Here is a 10,699-nt window from a genome sequence, read left to right on the forward strand (position 1 = left end):
GAAGATCACTACATTTCAAGCTATCAGAAAGGTATCTGACCAAAATGTGCTATGAGCTTACTACTCGCTGTCTGTCCCACCACAATCTATTAATTAGACTTTTTTAGTTGTAGTTGAATAATTTCAGACAGGCCCTCCATCCTCCCTTTCTGTTTCAATGTATATGTTTTCTCTGAACCCTGCTGTATGATCCTGCAGGATATTTAGAGCTGGGGGGCGAGGAAGGAGAGGCCACATTTCTTAGTTTCTGACGTTTGAATGCAGTCACCTGATGCATGCCTGGACATTGGCTTCTCATGTGTGAGCTGTTTCCTAAATCTTGGATGAGAAAAGGCCATAAAGTCTTAACGTTAACTTTTTTGATGTTGCTTTATAAAATACCTTACCCATCATCATAATTTATACTGCACAGTTGTCTATGGTAGGAAATAACTTACCAGTTTGTAAATGAGGATTGTAAAATGAAAGCAGCTCTCACTAAGTTCAGGAGAGCTAGCTGTGTGTTGTGTTTACATGCAGAAGACAACTGCTCAAGTCATCACTTGCCATTTGGCAGGCCAAACCCTGCATCCTGAGGTGGCCCACAGCATTCTCAAAAGAGATCTTTGCTGTAGCAACTGTCTTTGTTTATATGTGTGTATTTCATTCTTCCCTGTGTTCTACATTTCAGAACCACAAATAAGTTCCTACCTCATAGATCCACTCAGTCTGTCTTTTTTGTGGCCCCTCCATTTTTTACATCATCTTTTTTTTTCTCTCTTCTGGGTTATTTTCTTTTTCTCTTGCTCCTTACAACTTCCTGGGACTTTGGTTTGTTTAAACAAACTTAGGCCTTGATTTCTTTTTTAAAAACAATTTCTTTAACTTAGACGCTTCATCCTGCATTTTTTAAAACTAACCTGTTAACATATTCCTTTAACTCACTTATCCTTTGTATTCTCTAAGGAGGCACTACAGTTCGAAAGGAGATCATCAAGAATAAAATCAGAGCCATTGGGAAGATGGCACGGGTCTTTTCAATTCTTCGGTAAGGATAACTCTGTCATTACAGTGTGAGATAAAAGCATTTTGAGAGTAATTTAGAAGTTGATTTCAGAACAGTTTTTTTTAGAATTGGAGTTTGGTATTAGAACTGTTGGTCTTTGGGTTGAGTACAGTTTGAATCAGACCTACGTGTTAAAGTGCCTAGAAATGCCTGGCAAACATTTATTTGGTATGAGCTTAGATACAGTGCAGTGAGTGCAGTGATTTAGTGTGGATTCTGGAGCCAGATTGCCTGTGTTCAGATCCTGGCTCTACATCTTCTCAACTGTGTGATCTTGTGCCTCATTTTCCTGGTCTGTAAAAGAGTGATAATAGCAGATCTGCCTTACAAGGTTCTTTGGAGGATTATATAGGGTAATATATGGAAAACAGTAGAACAGCACCTGATTATTAAATGGCTTTAATTGAAAAGCAAGACCTGGCTAATTGTTGTTAATTGGAATATTTACAGAAAACATCCCTTTCTTTGGGTCAGGGAAGGGGTAAGGAGAAGGAGAACCTATCCTCCATCTCTGTGTATCTTTTCTTAACTTCTTTCAAGTATCTTTGTAGGTACTGAGTGGTAGGCACCCGAGCATTAACCCAGGGCTTTGATCTTCCTTTGCAGGGAAGAGAGTGAGAGTGTGCTGACTCTCAAGGGCCTGACTCCTACAGGTACACTCCCTTTGGGTGTACTCTCAGGAGGAAAGCAGACTATTGAGACAGGTGAGTATGAGAAATGCTCCTTTCATGGATGGTGTGCTCCCATTACCTAGCAGTCAATGTCAAATTGAAACTTAGGGCTTCTTTCAATAAATGGTACTAAAGCAATTGGATATCTATCTCTGGGGGAAAAATGGATCTCCATACACAAAAACTAAATCAAAATGAATTATAACTTAAATGTAAAATCTAAAACAGTAAAACTTCTGGAAGAAAGTATGGAAACTAGGCATTGAGGTAGATAAAGAGTCCTTAAATATGACACAAAAAATACTAACCTTAAAAGAAAAATTGAATAAACGACTTTCATGAAAATTAAGAATATGTATTCACAGAAGTTCATGATTAAGAAAGGAAAAAGACAAACCATAAACTGGGAGAAGATTTTTGCAGTACATATGTCTGACAAAGGACTTATATTCAGTCTATAAAGAACTACAACTCAGGGACTTCCTGGTGGTCCAGTGGGTTCCATCACAAGGGGCATGGGTTTGATCCTTGGTCGGGGAACTAAGATCCCACATGCCCCACCCCGTGGCAAAAAAAAAAAGTACAACTCAATAAGAAAAACACAAAGCAACCAAATTTTTTAATGGTCAAAAGATTTTAACAGACACTTCACAAAAGAGGGTATTAAAATGGCCAAAAAGCATATGAAAAGGTGCTTAAAATAGTTACTCATCTGGGAAATGGATATAAAACCACAGTGAGATACCACTACATATTCTCTAGAATGGCTAAAATTTAAAAGTGTGACAATACCAAGTGTTGATGAATTTGTGGAGAACTAAAACTAGATATATTGCTGGTGGGTTTGTAAATTGGTTCAACCACTTTGGAAAACTGTTGGGCAAGAAAGCAAAACATATGTCTACCCTACAACCCAGCAAATCCATGCCTGTTTTTTATTTTATTTTATTTTATTTTTGGCTGCGTTGGGTCTTCGTTGCTGCGCACGGGCTTTCTGTAGTTGCGGCGAGCAGGGGCTACTCTTCGTTGCGGTGCATGGGCTTCTCATTGCAGTGGCTTCTCTTGTTGTGGAGCACAGGCTCTAGGTACGCGGGCTCAGTAGTTGTGGCTCACAGGCTCAGTTGCTCCGTGGCATGTGGGATCTTCCCGGACCAGGGCTCGAACCCATGTCCCCTGCATTGGCAGACAGATTCTTAACCACTGCGCCACCAGGGAAGCCCCCATGCCTGGTTTCTATCGAAGAGAAATTAGTGCATATGTCCACCGAAGGATGTACATAAGAATGCTCACCTTAGCTTTACTCATAATAGTCCAAAATGGGAAACAACCAAATGTCCATCAATAGTAGAATAGATAAATAAATTATGTTATATTTATACAATGGAATTTACTCAGCAATAAAAAATAACATTATGAATACATGCAGAAACATGGTTGAATCTCACAGACATCATGGTAAACTAAAAAAGCTACATCGAAAAGAGCACAGACTGTCTGATTTATATGATGTGCAAGAACAGGCAGACTAACATTTCTGGGTGGGATCAAAGTGAGGCGGCGGGGAAGCAACCGTGGCGTATATGGGCCTCACGGTGCCTCTCATCATGATGAGCGTGTTCTGGGCTTTGTCAGCTTCTTGGAGCCCTGGTTCATCCCTGAGGGTCCCAACTGGGAGTTATCATCACCTTGTTGGTGACCTGTTCAGTTTGCTGTTATCTCTAGTCATGAAGAGATGTTAAATCACCTCCATACCTAGACCACCTTCCTTGACTTGCCTATTTTGGCCATCAGCTGCCTTAAACATTCACAGCACATTTGAACATCTTATTCTACAATGCAGTATTTTTTTTCCCGTCACCTTTTTTACACTTTGATGAATTATGTATCTACTTAAACTGTGCAGGCTCCATAAAATGTCTATGCACTCCTCTGAGATAGAAAATGCTGTTCTTCTGAGAAATATGACTCTCTGTTTGGAACCTGTGGATTTGAAGGTGGCTCCTGCCTGCTCACTACATGGGAATCAGCAAAGTGTTTAAGAACTGTTACAAGACAGGAAAACTCCAGTGGGGCTGTCAATAGGAGAACATGTTCAGAGGGAAGATCTGTCCCACCAGAATTATGCCAAAGTATATTTTTAGGATGAATTTATTTCTGCTATCTTTTGGAATAAATTATTTTTCTGTTTTCAAAAAAAAAAAGAACTGGGACTTCCCTGGTGGCACAGTGGTTAAAAATCCACCTGTCAATGCAGGGGACATGGTTTCGAGCCCTGGTCTAGGAAGATCCCACATGCCGTGGAGCAGCTAAGTCCGTGAGCCACAGCTGCTGAGCCTGCATGCTGCAACTACTGAAGCCCGCGCGCCTAGAGCCCGTGCTCCACAACAAGAGAAGCCGCCGCACTGAGAAGCTTGCGCACTGCAACAAAGAGTAGCCCCCGCTCGCCGCAACTAGAGAAAGCCCGCGCACAGCAATGAAGACCCAGAGCAGCCAAAAATAATTAATTAATTTTTTTTAAAAAAGAGCTTCACCGTGTCCCAGGCACTGAAGTGAAACACTCGATAGGTATTTGTGCTTTCTGTTCTTAGAAACACAAGCAACAAAAAAAAAAAAAAAAAAAAAAAGGGAACTGGCAGGCTCATCAATGGTAAAAGAAGTCAGAATGGCACGTCCTCTGGTGGGAGCATATGGACCCAGAAGGAGCACAGAGGACTTCTGGAGTAGTGGGAATGTTCTATATCACTATCTAGGTGGTAGTTACACAAGTGCATGCATATATAAAAATGTATTAAGCAGTACACTTCAGATTTATGCGCATCATATGCCTCACTTGTGTGTTTTATACCTTAATTTTGGGGGGTTAGAGTTTCTCAGAAAGGGAGTTTGCCTCTTTGCCTGCAAACCATATCCTATAACAGTAGCTCAGTCACCTCTTCAACCAGTGTCAGTTCTGAAAATTACGTGGGCGTTGACTTTAAGGAGAGGGCTTTATGGAACCCAGGATTGATAAGGTTGATATCTGTCAGAATAAACAGATGTGGTCAAGCAAGGGGAAGAAACGTGAGATCAAATCATTGGATGACTAATTCTAGGCAAGAAAACTGGAGTTGAAGCATTAACAACTTAGAGTTTCACTGCTTTTTTGCCCCCCTTGTTTTTTGAATTGCTTCTACTTAAGTTTTTCTTTTCCTTGTCACCCTGCCTCTTATAGGAATTCTTTGCATTTTGTGAACATTCCAGGGCTATTGATTAATAGGAACAGCCCCCTTTCCCCCTCTTCTTTTTATAGGATTGATTTCCTCCTTCTCTTTCAAATTGAATACTGAAATATTAGAGTTTAGTTATTTATAAGGAAGAGTGAACATTTTCTCCTTGGAAGTATAAAATTAATTTTCTTAACTTCTGTAATTTCATAGGAAGAATCAGTAAACTGTTTCAGATTGAATTTTTCCTCTCAGATGTGCAGTTTCTTGTAAGCAAAATACTTTTCAGTCATTGCTTTGCTTATTAGTCATGTGAAATATTCTGAGAGCAGCTCTGACAAAGCATTTTAGAGTTAATGGGTAGTAATATGGTAAAGAAAAAAAGGAACATCCTATACATCCTTTCTTGAAAAGTTTTGGCAATTTGCTGATCCACAGAGTTGTTGTTTTAATCCGAATGAAATTTTTCTAGACCTTGATTTGAAAGAGTAAATCTGCAAATCTGGGATAAGTAGCAAAGAGAATTTTATGGATGTGTTATTTGGAGATTTGTTGTTTATAATCCTTGGTCTATCTTTTGTTCTCAGTCCCAAATATATGCAGTTTCTCTTCATTCCTGATTTGAATATGAGTGTTTTAATCAATATAGGATTGTTTATTGATACTCCAAAATTGATAGAAATCTCAGGAATGTGTAAGAACAAAACTAAAGTTGCAGCCAACTTTTTAGAGCTTCTTATTCTCTCTTATTGATTGACAAGAACTGAGTTTATTTGTCATTTTCCCATCAGAGTCTCAGTTCCACAGGTTCACTGGCAAACTGGAGCATTAGCTGAAAAAGATCTTTTATTGTTCATGTAACTTTACTTGGAGAGCCTTCAACCAACAATATCCCATCCTATATGGCCTTATAGCCTACATTCATTTATACCCCACCTTGTTCCAAGGGGGATTTGAGTAAGTTACAGTATACATCCAACACAGTGAAGGGAAATAAATATGCTTGGAAATTGGAGCACAAAGGAAAACAAACCAGTGAAAGCCAATAGTCAGTCACAAATTTGACTCCAAGCTTCCCAGTAGCCAAAATAAAGAGGAAAGACCATAAGATAAAAAACAGGTCAGTTATAAATTGGACTCCATCAAAAGTTTAAAAGTTTTAAAACTTTAAAATGGAACCATCAAGAAAGTGAAAACACAACCCACAGCATGGGTGAAAATATTTACAAAGCATACATCTGATAAGAGACTAGTATCTAGAAACTGTAAAGAATTCTTGTAACTGAATAATAAAAGGCAAATAACCCAATTAAAATGGGTAAAAAATTGAATAGACGTTTTTCCAAAGAAGACATACAAATGGCCAATAAGCATGTGAAAAGATCTTCCACATCGTTTGACATTAACCACAATGAGATACCACTTTAAGCCCACTGGATAGTTGTAATCAAAAAGGCAGATAGAAACAAGTGTTGGTGAGAATGGAGAGAAAGTAGGACTCTCATACACTGCTGGTGGGGATTTAAAATGGAGCAGCACATTGGAAACCAATCTGGCAGTTTCTTAGATGATTAAACATACAGTTAATCATATTGACCCAGCAGTTACACTCCTAGTTACATACCCAGAGAAATGAAAACATAGCCACACAAAAACTGGTACACAAATGTTCATAGTAACATGCTCTGTAATAGCCAATAAGTGGAAACAACACAAATGTCTATCACCTGATGAATGGATAAACAAAATGTGGTATATTCGTACAATGGAATACTATTCAGTCATAAAAAGGAATTATATACTGATATAATCCTCAACATGAATAAACCTTGAAAACATTATGCTAAGTGAAAGAAGCCAGTCACTAAAACCACGTATTATATGATTCCACTTATGCGAAATGTCTAGAACAGGCAAATCTGTAGAGACGGAAAATACTTTAGTGGTTGACTATAAAGTTAGGGGAAGGGATGAGGGAGGGAAATGGGGGTTTTAGGGGGTGATGAAAATGTTCTAACCATAGATTGTGGTAATGGCTACACAACTCTTAAAATCATTGAATTATACACTTTGAACAAGTGAATTTTATGGTTATGTGAATTATATTTCAGTAAAGAAATCTCATTCAGTAAAGTATATTTCAGTAAAGGGAAAAAAAACAGTTTCTCAGTTTTATGTGAATGTTTCTTATAAGGAATATCCTTCAGTGCAGGCTATCTTAATACCCAATGCAAAAAGCAATTCTAGGAGGACCCAAAACAATGTGATACAAGTACACATTTTGCCAGACATAGCTTTTAAATTCTAATTAAACCAGCACTGTGTATACAATTTCAGGTAAAGCTTTGTTCTCCCACTTCTTAACAGTTGCTTTTGTGATGTACTGTTTGAAGGCACTATCGTTTTCTTGTGAAAGTTTGTTTGTTCTATGTGAGGAGATTTGAGAGGGTGTGACATTGATTTAACACGTGCCAACACATGGTTGACAAATGTAAGCAGTTGATAAGTTGATTCCAAGTTTCCATTTTCCCCATTGCCTTGGGAAGTTAATTTTCAGTTCTTCCAGTTTCTCCTCTCTGATTGATATAAAAAGCCTCAGGAACAGCAAACTGTTACTGTTCATTATTCTTCCCTGCCTTCTTTTAAAAAATTAGTATTGGAGGAACTAACAGGGTTCTCCTAATAAGATCTTTCTTGCTACAACTGGTAACCTTTTCATATATTAGCGCTTTTACTGTCTTAAAAAGAAGATGCGGGCTTCCCTGGTGGCGCAGTGGTTGCGCGTCCGCCTGCCGATGCAGGGGAACCGGGTTCGCGCCCCGGTCTGGGAGGATCCCACGTGCCGCCGAGCGGCTGGGCCCGTGAGCCATGGCCGCTGAGCCTGCGCGAGCCTGTGCTCCGCAACGGGAAGAGGCCGCAGCAGAGGGAGGCCCGCATACCACAAAAAAAAAAAAAAAAAAAAAAAGAAAATGCAAGAAAGTTTACCTGACTAATTTTTAAATAGCTTCCTTTTCCAAAAGTGAAGGAGAAGAGGCTTTCTTAGTAATTGGCCTGCTCTCTTGCACAGCGAATGGAAGCCATGTGGGTTGGAAATGTCAGCCTCTGCTGTGTCTGTCCTCCCAGATGGTACATGAATTTGTATTCAGAATTGAATAGATTTATGCCTTTGCCAGCTAGTACTCCACCCCCGGAAAAGAAATAACCCCTCACTTATAACCCATTTTTCTCTCCTTCCAAATGCCAGTCTGTTATTCAATGGCCACTCTTTTTCATTAAGGACAGTTGGACCCCACACAAGTTGCTTGAAATCATTAAGAAATAGTTTTAAATAACCTTTTTTAATAGGACACAGCAGCTACAGATCTAACATCATCTGAACTATCACAAACTAAAGAGCAGTTGTAATATTAAATGATTTGACTGGACATATTTTGACATGTGAATGTTAAGATGTAGATTAGCAGCTGGCTATTTAAAATGAGGAAAACGTCGTAACTCTTGTTTCTTCTAGTTAGCTTGATTGACCCCATTGGATGACATTAGCTAAAAGGTTCTCGTGCCACTCACAATGTGAACAATCTTAGAAACTCTCCCCACCTCATATGTCCCCCCAATTTAGTTGTTCGCAGTAATCCTGTCGCTTCTCTAACTAGTCGACTTTTATTAGGGATGGGAATAGGCTTAAAGGTGGGACGCTGGGATGTCTGTGCTGGCAGCAGTGCTGTTGGTTTACTCACTCTTTTTCTGCCTTCATTTTTGCATGCCACTGCTCCTGCCTCTTACAGCCACAGTAGAAGCGGTAGAGGCCCGGGAAGGTATGGCCATATTCCTATGATAGATGTGATCATGTGTCTGTCTACTAGTTTTAAAAGCTTTGTCAACATTCGAAATCTTTTATTATTGCATCACCAGAACTGTAACAGTGAGGAAAGGTAGAGATATCTCTAGGCATGCTCACAAAGTATTTCCTTTGTGTCCTGTATTTGTATTAATTTAAATGACCTTCTCCACAGCTGAAGTCCTTTCTGGGCTCTCTCAGTTTTGATGCAATGACTGAAGCTTAAGCAACTGGTCATGGGGGTTCAAATTAATCTCATAGCCCTTCCATATCCAAGAGGCATCCATTTGATGATCAGAAATTCAAACCGTCAGCCTCTTTATCTAATGATTCCAAAGGACATCAAAAGTGGAGGCAAAAGTAGATAGGAGTTAGTTTGATTAGTTTCTGAGGTTGCCCTAAGTCAGTCAAGCTAAATTATCTTTGTTTCTATGAAAACAAATTTTAAGTAACAAATTATCTATGAATTCTGAGGATGAAAACCATTGGAATCGATAAACTTGTGTTATAAATGTAATTGTTCTGTTAGGTAAGATGGTTCACAATGGGAATGCCTTTCCTTGGTGATACAAAAGTTCAATCAGAAAGAAAATATCTAAGAACTATTTTTTGGATGGCTCTTAACTTACGTTCAGCTCCTGGTTGTGCAAGATAAAAAGCTCTCCTTCTAAACAAACTTTTTTGTGTGGTCTATGTGATGTTTGTGTTAGAGCAGCTACTCTGCTTAACTTGTTCTGTTATTCTGGTGTTGCCTTTTTTCTCTCTCACTGAGCACGTTTCTGGCCCATAAGAGACTTTCAAATGTATTGGGGCTTTTTGTCAGGTCTACTTCTGCTATGATTAATTGAGCTATGAAAATGACTTTCACAGTTTCCGTGGCCCTTTGGGCCTTAAGGAAGCAGTAGCTTCAGACCAGGCTAATTGAAATCAAATATTGCTCAATCCCTTCACCAGACATGTGCTCCACAGCCACCCTTCTGTATTTTTCTCTAGGAGGTTGCTGTATGCTAAGAAACTTAAAGCTGGTCGCTTTAGTGTCTAATTGATCTCCTCCCTTTCCTGTTTTTCTGTAGCCATCAGAGGGTTTTCGCTTCAGCACAGGATCCGGAGTTTTGAAGAAGCCCGAGGTCTGGACCGAATTAATGAGCGGATGCCACCCCGCAAAGATAGCCAGTACTTTGATGGGCCGGTGAAATTGGTCCAACCAAACGCTGCGCACAGGAGTGACAAGGGGAGAAGAGCCAGTAATGACTCAGATCCCTGCTGTGGCACAGGTGGATCCAAGACTTAACAATCAATTTTATTTATTTATTATTGGAAAACAAAACAAAAACAACTGAAACAACTTAAACCTGGAGGTGCATTCGTAATACACTCTGCATTTACTCTGTAAGAAAGGTGACCATTTTATAAATTCTTTTAATTTATGTTTAATATATACATAAAAAGTGAATGTGTTTGTTTTTCCTTTCCCCCCCCCCACCAATTTTTAGGAACTAATCTGATTGTCTGATACATAGTGAAGTCTTATGCTATAAAGGAGACCTTCCCCTAATAAAAGGGCCTTGGAAACCTCTACCCTGGGTTTCTGACTTGAACTAGCCAGCCTTTTCTCTTGTTTTTGGAGGGTAATATCTTCCATTTCAGACTAATCATTTTTCAAACACAAAAGGGTTTTTTCTTTTCTTTCTTTTTTTTTTTCCCTTTCTACAGGGTACCATTGAAGAAGATCTCTTAGATTTCAGTGGCTAAAACTTCTCTTCTTATGGAAAACTTGATTATAGTAGAACTCCTAAGTGAATAACCCAAACCCAGTGATTTTAAGGGCCAAGGGAAATGTTTTCCGTAATAACCTACTTTCTTCTGGACTCTCAATTACTCCATGTATTCTAGTACGGTGAAATAAAAAATAATGAGGGATTTTCGTAGAATTACTTAAAAT

General features: G+C 39.1%; 1 protein-coding gene across 4 annotated transcripts in view; it reads left to right on the forward strand.

The window, feature by feature from the left end:
- Positions 1-10,355, forward strand: part of PPP3CC (protein phosphatase 3 catalytic subunit gamma) — a 90,886-nt gene extending 80,531 nt beyond the window's left edge. Inside the window, exons 11-15 of one of the 4 annotated variants that reach the window (XM_028494188.1) lie at positions 5-31; positions 946-1,027; positions 1,652-1,749; positions 8,705-8,734; positions 9,831-10,355. In XM_028494188.1, coding sequence (XP_028349989.1) covers positions 5-31; positions 946-1,027; positions 1,652-1,749; positions 8,705-8,734; positions 9,831-10,048 — 455 coding nt within the window. In that variant the 3' untranslated portion in view covers positions 10,049-10,355. The remainder of the gene's footprint in view (positions 1-4; positions 32-945; positions 1,028-1,651; positions 1,750-8,704; positions 8,735-9,830) is intronic. The other 3 variants (XM_028494189.1, XM_024130751.2, XM_024130752.2) reach the window with 3 other exon arrangements.
- Positions 10,356-10,699: the final 344 nt, after the last annotated feature.

The sequence above is a fragment of the Physeter macrocephalus genome, chromosome 9 (genome assembly GCF_002837175.3).
Source record: "Physeter macrocephalus isolate SW-GA chromosome 9, ASM283717v5, whole genome shotgun sequence".
Classification (NCBI taxonomy): domain Eukaryota; kingdom Metazoa; phylum Chordata; class Mammalia; order Artiodactyla; family Physeteridae; genus Physeter; species Physeter macrocephalus.